Source organism: Purpureocillium takamizusanense, chromosome 2 (genome assembly GCF_022605165.1).
Source record: "Purpureocillium takamizusanense chromosome 2, complete sequence".
NCBI lineage: Eukaryota > Fungi > Ascomycota > Sordariomycetes > Hypocreales > Ophiocordycipitaceae > Purpureocillium > Purpureocillium takamizusanense.
This window is the reverse complement of record NC_063069.1, coordinates 2,685,887-2,698,742: the sequence shown is the minus strand read 5'-3', so window position 1 is coordinate 2,698,742 and position 12,856 is coordinate 2,685,887. Positions and strand designations below refer to the sequence as shown.

At 60.9% G+C, this 12,856-nt stretch overlaps 4 protein-coding genes across 4 annotated transcripts; 1 reads left to right on the top strand and 3 right to left on the bottom strand.

The window, feature by feature from the left end:
• Positions 1-898: 898 nt before the first annotated feature.
• Positions 899-1,388, bottom strand: JDV02_002627 (uncharacterized protein; the record flags this gene model as incomplete). The annotated part of the gene is made up of 2 exons (XM_047983671.1): positions 899-1,113; positions 1,262-1,388. 2 exons carry the CDS (start codon positions 1,386-1,388, stop codon positions 899-901), a joined length of 342 nt encoding a protein of 113 aa, XP_047839643.1.
• Positions 1,389-3,583: 2,195 nt separating this feature from the next.
• Positions 3,584-4,228, bottom strand: JDV02_002626 (uncharacterized protein; the record flags this gene model as incomplete). Its single annotated transcript, XM_047983670.1, has 2 exons — positions 3,584-3,883; positions 3,953-4,228. 2 exons carry the CDS (start codon positions 4,226-4,228, stop codon positions 3,584-3,586), a joined length of 576 nt encoding a protein of 191 aa, XP_047839642.1.
• A 4,478-nt stretch (positions 4,229-8,706) lies between these two features.
• On the top strand, positions 8,707-11,121 carry JDV02_002625 (uncharacterized protein). Its single transcript, XM_047983669.1, has 2 exons — positions 8,707-10,057; positions 10,128-11,121. Exons 1-2 carry the CDS (start codon positions 9,679-9,681, stop codon positions 11,018-11,020), a joined length of 1,272 nt encoding a protein of 423 aa, XP_047839641.1. The 5' UTR covers positions 8,707-9,678; the 3' UTR covers positions 11,021-11,121.
• Positions 10,997-12,584, bottom strand: SSN8 (RNA polymerase II holoenzyme cyclin-like subunit). The gene is made up of 2 exons (XM_047983668.1): positions 12,206-12,584; positions 10,997-12,087 (listed from the first exon to the last, which is right to left on the bottom strand). The coding sequence occupies exons 1-2, from the start codon at positions 12,363-12,365 to the stop codon at positions 11,288-11,290; spliced, it is 960 nt and encodes a 319-aa protein (XP_047839640.1). The 5' UTR covers positions 12,366-12,584; the 3' UTR covers positions 10,997-11,287.
• Between the last annotated feature and the right edge of the window lie 272 nt (positions 12,585-12,856).

Genomic DNA, 12,856 nt, shown 5'->3' with positions numbered 1-12,856 from the left:
TTTGGCCGGGCGGATAAAGTGCCCGGGTTCGTGAAATTCATGGGGGTGTTTGTGTGCGCGACATGAAAATGGCAGGATCGTGACTATCCATCACAAACTGCCCATCCAGCATCACCACCACCCCGAAAGTCTACTAAAGCTGCCGTGGCTTGGGATAACCCAAGACAGCATACAACAACAACAACAACAACAATGAGACATTGTTGCTCTGCCCTTGGGACCGGAACGACGTCTAGACACACCTTTTTGCGGGTTGTCGTGAAACCGCATAATGCATCGTCCCTGCGCCGAGATGAGTGAGGTTCAGCAGTGCGGGCGGCACATGTACGTGCCCACCATATAACGTTAGTACCTGGTATGTATGTGTTGTTGCGTGGTTGCCCTCCCTTCGTCCACGAGGCGTGTGCATACAACATGCCCGCATGCATCATTTTTGTGCCTTGTACACACGCATACGCACGCGCAACACGCAACACGCAACACGCAATTCGGAACACGCACACACGCACACAATGTTTGAGACTCACACCTGCAGGGCAACGATGACGCCCCTCGGCGACGCGGGGCCTCACGCCCCCAATCCCCCAAATATCCCATAATGCACATGAAAGACAATAAATCGAGGCCCTTGCTGTACCAGTCAAACGTAACGGTAGTACAGTATACGTATGTAGGTAGTACGAAGCAGTAAGAGGTACCCGTAGTAGCACGTCGTGCACCCGTCTGTTGATGAGCCTCCCCACGGCCATCCATGCTGCTCTCTCCCCTGGCGGCAGATACAATAGACACACAGCAACATCATCAGCCCCAAGCTCCGTTTAAACACCCTCATCCACCAAGTGCCATCTTTCGCACAAAACATACACACACACACACACTTCTCCCATATTTTTTTTCTTCACATTCCGTCACGGACGCTCGTCCCCGCCTTGGACGTCTCCTCGGCGGCGCGCTTCGTCCGCTCCTGCAGCTCGCTCACGCCCTCCTTGGACGCGCGGTCCGCCTTGACGGCCTCCTCGCTGTCCGACGCGAGCTCCGGCTTCCAGTGGCCCGAGCCCCTTTTCTGCTTGTCGAGCGAGTCGCGCTTGTGCTTGTCGTAGTCCTGGTCGGTTTCTGCTCTCGCGCGGGTCAGCGGGACACCATTACAACGTTGATGCCTTTCTTTCTTTCTTCATCTATAAAAAAAAACCAAACCAAAAAAAACAACAACCATTGTTTGTTTGTGGGATCGAGAAAGGAAAAAAGGGCCGCAGACACGTACGGCTGGAAGACTCCTTGAGGCCTAGACGCGCGCTCGTCGAGAGGGAGAAGCCCCGGCCGACGACGGCCCGACCCATGGTCGCCGTGCGCAGGGTGTGCATCGTGACGAGGTTCCGTGCGGGCATCATCTTGGCTGGCGGCGAAGAGCTAAAGGAGTATAGGTAGTGAGTGACTGAGGCTATGCGTGTGTGTGGCCTGGCTCCGGGATTTTCGTTGCGTGATGACGACAACGACGACAATTCCCGTTCAGAATCGAATCAATTGATCAACCGATGGGGATCTTCGGACGGAGGCGTAGTTTGTTTGTTCGTTTTTTTCCTGTCGGGTTCCTTCTATCGCAGCACGTACGTAGCTCTCGGAAGGTTTAGAGAGACAACAGATGTATATGTATGCCGATTAAAGGAAAAAAGAGTCTCTCGTTGGGGCCGGCGATGAAGTGGCCTTGTACGAAGTGTGATGGACGAAACGAAGAAAAGGGAAGATAAAAACCCGACTCGAGTGTAGTAGTAGTAGCAGTAATGGTAGAACTAGTTAGGTGGCACCAAGTTCCAAGAAGCCGACGCGCTGATGATACCATTCTATGAGAGATGGAGAGGTAGTGCGAGGAGGAGGTTGTCCGGGGCCTTGACGTCACCATTTCCGCATCGGAACCTCCGTTGAGCCCGCTCGCCCGCCCCTCGTCGTCGTCGTCGCGGCTACGTACTACGTAGATTGCTACACCCATCGATCGCCTGTCGGTGCGCCAATGACCAATGCCTTACCTCCATCGAGCCGAGTCAGCCCACTGTTGAGGAATGGCAGTCAGACTTTCTCTCTCCGAGGCTCCATCTGAATGCCAGCCTCTTCGAGCCCCCCACCCTCGCCGGCCCATGATCATGACGCATCTCTGCCCTCCGCCAGCTTGTGGGGACAGAGCTCTTCTCTTTTGGGCCCTGACTACGCTCGCATTACTTGCTCGTTCAAATTGCAGCCGTCGCTTTGCTTCGGGAACATATCGTATATTCTCATCTGCAGGCCATTCGAGCCGCGGTATCTCGAATCCTTTGAAGCGCCATAACCCGGAAAGTATGTTTGCCATCGTCCGCTCGCGATAGGCGTTAGATCCCCAACAAATTGGTAACACCAGGGCTCGAGGGCCCAAGAAATCCCAAACAAACCCCATCTCAAACCAGATCATGTCGTAACTGTGCCTCCTCATGCCTCTCCCATATGCTCGCCGTAGTAGAGATAATAAACCCAGCCGGGTAACAACAGATCCAATGACCCTCCCTCCCTGGGTCATGACCGACGCCGACCCTCGGCCGTCGTACGTACAAGAAAACAGAAAATGGACAAGCCGCTTTCCCATTTAGTTGCACATGGGGGATCTCGCAAAACAGCCCAAACCACGCAAAATGCAGCGACCAACTCCTCGTAATCCCAATAGAGCCCGTTTCCAGTTGCATGGTATGCGCGCGCAAACATCAAGACACCCGCTCGTCTGTGCCAACCGCCGCTCGCCCTAAACAAGTCCCTATGATGACGCAGATTGGAACGCAAATCCAAGAAAAAAAAATGCCCGTCCGTCCGTCGTCAGAATCTCCCCTATCTATATGTTCTTTTCGATGGGTTTTTGTGTGTTGTCTCTTGGTGTGAAGTCGTGACCCGTGGCCGTGAAGAGTGGGTGGTAATCAAAGGCGAAGACATTTTCCGAGGACCCAAGGCTGGTCCCCGTCGCAACGCGCGCCAGTGTAAGGATGAAGGGATGACCCGAATCATTAGTCCCAACTCCGCCGTCGGTGCCGAGCACAACGTGGCCCGAAATGCAAAGTCTTGGTGCACAAATAACGCCCGTTCGCGTCGGTGCCACCTCATCCAGGCGGGGCGCACCAACTTGTCCAAACAGTTTCATCCGGCAAGTACTAAAACAAAACGAAGAATAAACTGGCATCGAGCCTTCTCAATCGCGTCGCTGAATGGTCCTCGTGGGTATCTGTTGGAGAGTGTCGGTATGTCGATTAAAGAGCTTGTACAGATGGGTGGAGAGGTGAGAGTCGTCTTCGTCCGGCAGTCCAGCAGCCGCACTGGTGCCGCGAGGGCAGCAGCACGGATGTACGCCGTATTAGGTTTGGACCCATCCCCGAGAATCATAGCCCGCAAAGAGAAGGTGTTGCCGCATCCTGTCTTGCTTTTGGTGCGCGCCCCGCTCAAGATGAGTAGGCACCGGAAAACGAACAGACGGTAGTAACATCAAATTACATTGCACACGACACACGGCGGTAGAGTTGGGGCCGGACCTCGCATCCATCCATCAAGGATACACGAGGGCGCGACCCCGAAAAGTCTACCACCGACGGCCGAGGGGCGTCTGCATGGTGGCGGGCGACACCGAAGGCGGCGGGCTGGACATGGAGATACCGGTTGCGGGGTTGATGATGGGGATGGCATTGCGGCCGCGCGTGGCGGAGGGCTGGTGAAGCTTAATGCTCGACTGCTGGGTGTGGAAGCTGGGCGGGATGAAGGCGGGGGATGACGAGTTGAGGGAGAAGCCCGGAGCCACGGTCTGGGGCTGCTGCGTGGGCGAGGACTCGGGCGAGTTGCTGGCGAGCGACGAGCGTTCCGAGGCGCTGGAGATGGAAACCAGCTGTTCGGGTGACCAGTCAGAGGCACTGCTGTGCGAGGGGGAATAAGGCTCCACCAGGCTGCTACTCACGTCGGTCTCGGTCAACAGGTTGGGACAGAACTCGAGGTCGTCCTCGAGCTCAAAGGAGCGGCCGGCTTCGAACTTCATGCGGAAGGCTGACATGGCAGCCGACTCGTTGAGGTCCTTCATGCTGCGAGCGCCCCGGAACTGCCTGTGCGCGTTCTGGGAGACCGAGAGCCGAGGCGCACGGCGGTTGCGCCCGCCGCCGCCGTGATGGTGATGGTTGTGCGACATGGGGGCGGCGTGCGCCGTTTGCGCGCTGTAGTGGTAGTATGATGCCATCATGGGTCGTCCAGGGCGGAGGCTGCCGTTGTTGAATGCAGGCTCGGTATGGTTTGTGGCGGCCAAGCGACGAGGCAATTGGGGGCGGCGTCGTGGTGAGGCAGGTCGGTGTCAGGTTGCGTTGGAGAGGTGATTGTTGCTTCTAGCTTCGAGATGTCTGCTGTTGAACAAACGCGAGGTGGTGATGGCTGCGTTGTGGTAGTGTTCGCGTGGAGGGGGATGTTCGGAAAAGGAAAGAAGCAGAGATGGGGGAAATGGAGATGAAGCGGCGATGCAGCGGTGTTGGACGGGATTTGCTTTTAGGTGAAAGGAGAAGAGAGCAGTACGTGAGGTAACGGAGGCACGGGCGCAGACGGTAGTGGAGGGCAGTGGGCGGCGAGGAAGGGGGGGGGGTTCAGTCCAGACAGGTGGAGAGGACGAGTGCGGCGGGTTTTTGTTGGTTGGGGTTCCCACTCTCTGTCCACTCGCACGCCGCCTGCAGCGAGTGAGGACGCACCTGAGGGACCCGAAATGGGGAGCCATGCCGCAGGCGGCGAATGGGAGGCAGGGATCGCTGGGTCCGTCGCCTTCGCCACCGCGCAGTGATTGGGCTGGCATGCAGACCACTAGACCGCAGTGGGTCTAGCAGGTGGCCAGGGGTGGGCGCCAATATGGTAATTTTGGGGCGGGGTGGGCAGGCGAGACAGTGCGCGGGACAGTGTCAAGTCGGGGACGCCCCGGGCCCAGGCGGGCTTCATGGCATGGAGGATGGGACCCAGCCAGCGAGCCAGCGAGCCAGGCAGAGGAGCAAGGGGCGCCCAGTGGCGCTGCGGCCGGAGAGGCAGCCAGAAGCCGCCAGAGATGACGAAGATGGCTCGGTGTCAGCGCCACCTGCTGCTAGCAGTTGGGGAGGACGCTGCGCACTCGGGGGCTCGGGAGGGGGAAAGAGTCACTATCTTGCCCCTCTCGTCTCCCTCTCACTGATCACGGCCGCCGAGGCCAGCTACCAAGCCCTGCGCCCGCGGCGCGCCGGTTCGCTTCTGCACAGGACAGTCATCAGCCCGCCCGCGGCAAATGGGACCACAGGCAGCACCGGGCGGCGGGCTTCCATCCTAGAAGGTGAGGAGCCCAGCCGCCGCGTATGCGTGCGCCTCGCAGGTAGCCAGTACCTCTGCAGCCCTGCAGCTTTCGCCGTTGGCATCTGGTACATTTAACGGGAGACCCGAGCGTCGCAACTTCAGTACCTTTGTAGCCTTGGGGGCAGATGGCAGGCCAGACAGAAAGCAAGCAGGGTATCGCCCGCTGGCGCACAGTCACACCACCGAAAGCACACGGCCACACCACCGTGACGCTTCGGCGCCACACCCAGTGCCAGAAACGGCGGACCCTCGCATTCCATCAGCCTCCCCGTCAGTCACTTGACCGTCCGCATTCTGCTGTCTGTCCCCTTTCTCCGTGCCTGTGTCGAGACTCACACCAGTCCCTGGCTTGGTGGGTACGTACCTGTAGTAATAACAAGCAGGGCCCCATATCTCTGATGCGTGTCTGGTTCCAGCTCCCAGCGCCGGTCGCGGCGGCTCTCTTGCGGCAATGGATTGATTCCTTGGTAGCGAGCCTACCTGTACCTCCCAAGCCACCCTCCATGGCGCTCGCTGCGCTGCGCTGTGGCGGCGAACGCCCATCCCTCCATCCCTTTCCGGCCTGCCCGACTCCAAGTCGACTGCGAAGATCGCAAGGGTGCAATGCACTGACGATGACGAAATGGTGGTCGCGGGCAGTTCGCCAGGAGGGGCCCGTCCGTGCCTGGCCTGTCCTGACCGAGCCTCCCACTGGCGCTGAGCGCCGTGAGTGGCCACGGCACCTTGCTGGTCAGCCCTTCAGATTGCCCACGCAAGAGTCTATCGACTCTGTCCTCAAGCCCGCCCGTCTCCCTCCCCCATCCCTGCCTCCCTGCAGACACACTCCCACCAGCCCGGCCGCTGGTGAAACCCGACGCTGGGTCCCCGTCCCAATGTGCCAGTACGTTACAATGACGGGGAACGGGCTGGACCCTTCGCCTCGCGGGCGGCATTGATGCATCGAAACACGGAGGGTGGATGGGTGGCAACGATCGGCTGGGCGGCGGCGGCGGCGACTGCTTGCCCTGCCCAGCCGGGTGCACTGCACCAGCCCGAGGAGGCTCCAGGTCACTCGGCGAACCTGAGAGACCACGTTGGTGTGGCGGACAGCCAATACAGCCAAAGAAAGGGACAGCTGCACCATGGGCACCAGCAGCATCAGGTCCCAAGGCGACGGGCTCGCTGCCGGCGGCTGGGCCGCATCCTGTGCAGCGCGCGGCGGCTGGGAGGGACGAAACCCGGCCTCTCCCCTCTCCATCCTTATTACGGCATCCATCCACCCATCGCACTGTGCGCCCACTGCAGGCGCAGCAGCACACCACACCCTCGCGCTGGGCTCGAGACTGGGCCGCCCGTTGTCTGTCTGTGGGGAAAGCGCAGCCGCCTTGCGGTGGTGAACAAGTGTGCACCTTTTGGCGCGGCGTCGACCTGAGTGGACGGCGTTGGCGTCAGCCACGCCACCACCCCAGCCCGGCGCACGGATCGTCCCTCCGCCATTCGGCAGGTCGGATGATTATGGATGGCATGGCATGGCATGGCATGGACAGTGGGAGCACCCGGCTGCACCGAGGGCGAACGCCTGACGATGATGCGCCAGATGCGGACGAAGCGCGCGATGCAGGCGCCAGGGCTGACCTGGAGCCCGGCGGCACTGGACTCTGGTATTCGTAGGACAGTAACTAACGGCCGGCGAACGAACGAACGAAAGACGGCATGAGCATGTCGAGGCAGGCACCAGTACAGTGCAGTACGTGCATCCTTGTACGGCCCCCCTTCAGAACCGTCGCACAGCACATTTCTTGATCATGAAACACGTCGTCATAGGGCGGTGGGCTGTCCGACAGCTCTAATGCCAGGGAAGCGGCCGTGGGCGAGACATTGAGGCATTGGCGGATGATACTGGCTGACACCACCGACAATAACATTGATGGATGCCGTCTTGAATCAAAACAGAGACGAACGCCCGTTGCCCTCTTGCAGCCGGAGCATCCCTTGTTTGGAAGCATCGGAAGACATGTTGGATTTGGCACCAGTTCCTGATAAGCGCTTGCGGATGGGGCTCCAGCTGTGCTCCGATTGCCTCACTTGACGAGGGGGGCGCTTGGGAGCATGGGGACCGGAAACCCCACACCACGGCGCGCCCTGTGCTGGCTGGCGAGAGTACAGTACGTAGCATCTGCTGGGTCACTTCTCGGTCGGTCCCAGTAATAACTTAAAGGCGGCTCAAGTGACGCGTCGCCCTCCGGCCTGTCCAGTTCAACAGGTGTGCTCCTGGCGAGGATGAAAGAGTCATTGTACGTATCTCGTTGGCACGCCCGCTTGGCATGCCGTGCATTTATGCTGCAGCGCATAAAGCATGATGACGGACAGAGAGAAGCTACCGGATCACCTACCTTCGTACCTACTCTTAGTACTTTTACGTACTAACGTTAACTAATGCCCGTACCACAGGTAGTGGAAGGGTGCGTGAAAGCCAGAGAACAACAGGGTAGACGCGGCCGACCGGCAGACCAGGGGGGCTTCCTGTGCGGTTCCTGCATCGCCAACCTCCTTTCCAGGACGTTTTCGACCGGGCCTGCCGGAGGCTAGCGGGCCTGCGAATCCGGCAAATGGACTCGAGTACAGTAGGTACTCTCAGCCCAGGTTGGAGCAGCGGTGGCCGGGCGAGGTGCGTACTAAGGTTGCCGGTGCAAGATTCGGCGGCACTACCATTTGTATTGTACTTCGTACCTTGTGACGAACGCACTGCCTGCGCAACGACCACGGCAGGCGACGTCGATTCACCGGCGCAAAGAGAATCGAGATGTGCATGTGCAGGCGTTGCTGAAGATGATTGACTGCAAGGTAACGAATGACGGGCATTAGGTTTTTGACGGGACCCAGACTCTGGCCACGGTACAACCTAGTACGCTGGTCGTTCGACGAACAGGCACACACACCTACACACACACCGCTCTTTGCGTCGTGACGGGGCGGGTCCGGTCCCCTTTCTTCTCTTCACCATTTCGTGCCGCCGCCAGCCTTGCGGTGCTCCGTCCACATCGCCTCACTCCATCAGCCATCCCCCCCCATCCCTCGTCCATCGGCAACGGCGGTTTTAGGGGTGGGTGGTGCGTCTCGCAGACCACGCGGAGGAGAGCGTGCGCCCGTGTCTCACTGTGAGGGGCTGCTCCCCCCCTCCCCAGCATGGGCACCATGCACTACTACTACTAGTAGTGGGAGCCCAGGTGCAGCATCGGCTCCCCCACAGGCGGACTGGCCTGGTATTAGGTACCCAGTGCTACGTGCCAACAGCATCCCAGAAAGCCGCGCCTCGTTATCGCGGCGTATCAAGAGGAGGGGAGGAGGAAGAGGAGGAGGGGGGGCTTTTGGGGGGGGGTTGGACGTGGTTGGCCCTGGTCACGCAGCCACCCCGGAGTCCGCGTCGAGTCGAAGAACCAAGCCTCCCGAAATATCTCGAGCTTCCGCCGCCGGCCACTCGCGGGGGCCCCCCAGCCACGCGGGTTGTCCGCTCCGGTCCAAATGAGACCCCCCTCGGCGACGACGGAGGCTGCTCCGGGCAAGACATGGCGGAGGGACGGGCGGTCCGCCGTCGGTTGCTTTGTCGCGAGGCCGCGGGCGATCTTGAGAGATGGGCATGATATACTTCGTAAGTTACGGCAAGACGGATGCGCTGCGAAGCTTGTGGCTTTGCGAGCTGCTAGCAGTGCTATCCGCCCGTGCAGCGCAGCACACTCGGTGCCAGTCCCTTGCCCGAGCTCGCGTGGGGGAGGGTAGCTGTCGTGGGCGGACCGCGCTGTCTTGAGACGCGCCACCTCACGGACGAGGATGCGATGCCGTTGAAACCTCACGCCGGCTGCAAGGGCGCTGCTGCGCATCTCCGACGCCTTGCTGTCCGAGGAGATGGCACGGCGTCCAGCATCACCGATGGCCCGCAGCCGGCATTGGCTGAGAGTAGAGGTACCAGACATGGATGGGGCCAGGCAGGCAACTAACTTGTGGACGACTTGTGCAGTATACCTAGCCTTGAGGCTTCTACTTTGTACGACGTTGGCGAAACCCCTCCGGAGATATGCCTGGTGATGATGCCTATCCATCACCATGGCTGCCTCTTTCACACCCATAGACAAAGTACGTACGATGAAGTGAACTACTGACACTCAACGTCCGCGCCCGCACTCTGATGAGCGCCAGCGGAGTCCGTCGGCCCCGCCCGTCAGTCAGTCAGGCCGCTTCCTCGGCACTCAATCGGCTTGGGCTGCGCCTTCGCGCCGGCCGCCGCTCTTGGATCGCCCATCTCAACCAAGGGCTGTTACAAGGACACGAGAGGTCATTAGCAAGGCAACGACGCAAAACATGGTCCAGCGCCTCGCCTTCCTGCCTTGGAGTCGAGCGACGGACGCCGCAGTCGTCGCCGCGGCGGCATGCCTTTCGCTCTACATCTGGCTGCGCCCCGTCCTCGGCGAGCCATCCCGGCCGAGGCGGCACATCACCGCGAGGGCTCGTGAATCGGCTCGAAAGGCTTCGTCCGAGGCCGCCGCTCTACCATATGCTCCTGATGTCTTCCCCGGCGGCCGGGATGTCGAGACCGAGTACGGGACGATCAAGGTGTTTGAATGGGGCCCCGAGGACGGGGAAAAGGTGCTGCTGATGCACGGCATCGGCACGCCGTGCGTGGCCCTCGGGGACATGGCCAAGGAGTTTGTCGAAAGGGGGTGCAGGGTGATGCTATTTGGTGAGTCCCCTCTGCGCAATGTAGACGCCGACCCGTCGCCGTCGTGTCCCTGACCACGCACCGCCCCTAGACTTCTTTGGCAGAGGGTACTCGGATGCCCCCGTGGACGTTCCGTACGACGAGCGTCTGTACGCGACCCAGATCCTCCTCGTCCTGGCGTCGTCGCCCCTCCCCTGGACCGGCTCTTCGGCCTTCCACCTCCTCGGCTACTCCCTGGGCGGCGCTCTCGCCGCCTCCTTCGCCGCCTACCACCCGTCCCTGCTGCGGTCCCTGACGCTCGTCTGCCCCGGCGGACTGGTCCGCCCCTCGCACGTCAGCCTCAAGAACCGCCTGCTCTACACGCAGGGCGTCCTGCCGAGCTGGCTCGTCACGGCCCTGGCGCGCCGCCGGCTGGAGCCGAGGCGCGGGACCGCCAGCGCCGATGTCCCCGTGGGCGACGACGTGGATGCGGACGCGGACGTCGACTTTGACGAGGTCCCCGTGTCGACGCAGGAGGATGAGGAGGAGAAAGAGAAACAGAACGGCCAGACGGGCGCTGCTGCCGTGCTGCGGGTCGGCGACGTGGTCAGGTGGCAGCTGGCCGAGAACGAAGGCTTCGTCGGAGCCTACATGAGCACGATACGCAACGCCCCCATCTACGGGCAGCACGACAAGGCCTGGGTGCGGCTGAGCGAGGAGCTCGCGCGGCGGCGGCGTGGTGGCCCCGGGGAGGTGCCGCCGGGCCTGGACGGCGGGCGTATGTGTCTGATTCTCGCGGACAGGGACCCCATCGTCGTCAAGGAGGAGTGGATCGAGGACTCCAAGGCCGTGCTCGGCCAGGACGGCGTGGACATTCACGTGGTCGGCGGTGGCCACGAGATTGCCATCTCTAAGGGTCGGGAGGTGGCCGATGTGGCCATGGCGGCCTGGAATAGACGGGAGAGGACTATAAAGATAGATGACCAGTCTTTTATAGCGCTATAGAAGCCCACGGATCCACGACAGCATTGCAATAGACAAGAGAGAAACTATAGAGATGGTTGACCAGTCTTGTATACCAGCGCTATAGAAGTCGAGAAATCCAGTCCAGCGCCGACTCCAAGAGATGCGTCATTCATTTCGTCACCGTAGCGCCGCGTGCAGCAGATCCAAACAAACATTGTCGTCCGACCATATCATGCTTCTTCATTCACTCCATCCGATGCTTCGCGTACTCCTTCTATCCGGTCTCTAGATCGCTGGCGCAAGGCCTTACTTGTCCAACCCGCGCGCCTTCACGAAGCGGTTGATCTGCTCTCGCGTGAGCTTGTCGTTGTAGTGCTCATGACACTCGTAAAATGAGATGATTTCCTGCGTGGCGTCGACCATGGCGGCTATATCGACGCCGCTCTCGGCCAGCCACGCGGCGAACTGTTGCACACGTAACATCCTCGCCTCCTGCTGCCTCTCCTTGGAATCAGCTGCCTGCGGCGGAGGGTCCGGGAGGCCGTTGGCCCGGGCTTGTGCCTGGCTCAGCGCGGCGTGGGCGGCTGCGAGGCCGGCCGCGGCAGAGGAGCCGGACAGACTGCCTCCGGGTGTGGACGTGTTGGGGCGTAGAACCAAGGCGAGCAGGATAGCCACAAGGGCGATGATGTGAGGAGCGCATAGCAGCGGCAAGTCTGTCATGTAGTGGTCGTTGATGACGGACCGAGCCAGCTGGACGTCTTCCTCGACCAGGGACAGCTCCCCGCGCAGCGAACTCAGCGTCCTATATGGCTGATGCACGATGAGCTGGGAGCTCATCTCGCTGATGAGATAGAACTCGCACTCGCCCAGCTTGGAGGTGTCCAGTCCGATAAACTCCTGCCACAGCTGCCGGGCCTCCGTGACGATGAGCCGAATGTGCTGAGGGGCCTCCTCCATCTTGCACGCCAGGTATATGGACGTCGTGATGACGAGGTAGGGATTCGTGCGGCGGATCTCGACGCGCGAGTAGAATCGCTTGAGGTAGACTTGCGCCGTGGCCATGGCCTGCTGCCGGATGCTCAGGCGCTTGCCCAGGCGCAACAACTCTAGGGCGAGGACTCTTGGGTCAGCGGCCGGTTCCGCACCCTACACGACGGGGGGGGGGCGGGCGGCGGGATCGCCAAGGGGGGATGGGGGGAGGAAGCAGCGCATTGTTCGGCTCACGTTGGTTAAAGTATATCGACAGGTGCCTGGGCTGGGGCAGGGGAAACATGGAAACGAGATCGGCATTGTCCTTTTCGAGCTTCTGGCGCATCGACGCCAGCTGGTCCTTGGTGAAGAGCCAGTGGCGCCGCTGCGTCGACTCCCAGTAGTTGGCGGACATTGGCCCCCCGGGGGCGCGCCGCTGGGACTCGCGCGCAAAGCTGGGTGCACAGAGCTGGTCAAGCGAGGGTTGTGGTCGAGGTGTGAGTTGTGTTGTTGTAATCGGAGACGGGACCCCGCGCGCGCCGAGTCGGGCGGCGTCGTGGTCGGTGGTGGTAGTGGTGGTGGTGGTTGGATCGTCGGGGACGTGGCAGTGGACTTTACAACCACCTCCTTCAACTGCGGGGCGATAAGATAAGCTGCCGCACTGCGCCGAGAGGCAATTGAAGGCCGGGCTGCCTGGCCTGGGTGCTGGCGAGGTGGCTTCCAGGTTGGATGGGCGGGACGGGAACCTCCACCCCACTGGGCCGGGAACGTTCAGCACCTTGGGGGGGGGGGCTCCCTTGCCCACTGAACAGGGTGCTAATGGGGTGCGTCTGATTGATCGTGGCGGACAGCAACCACTCACTGCAACCTGCCTGAACTTTCCCCAGTCCAGCCAGCCGGAACCCC

Coding starts and splice junctions, on each gene's coding strand:
- SSN8 (XM_047983668.1), bottom strand. CDS start 12,365: ATGTCCGCCAACTACTGGGAGTCGACGCAGCGGCGCCACTGGCTCTTC. Junction 12,088..12,205: donor GTCGATATACTTTAACCAAC/GTGAGCCGAACA, acceptor TCCTCGCCCTAG/AGTTGTTGCGCCTGGGCAAG.
- JDV02_002625 (XM_047983669.1), top strand. CDS start 9,679: ATGGTCCAGCGCCTCGCCTTCCTGCCTTGGAGTCGAGCGACGGACGCC. Junction 10,058..10,127: donor GTGCAGGGTGATGCTATTTG/GTGAGTCCCCTC, acceptor CACCGCCCCTAG/ACTTCTTTGGCAGAGGGTAC.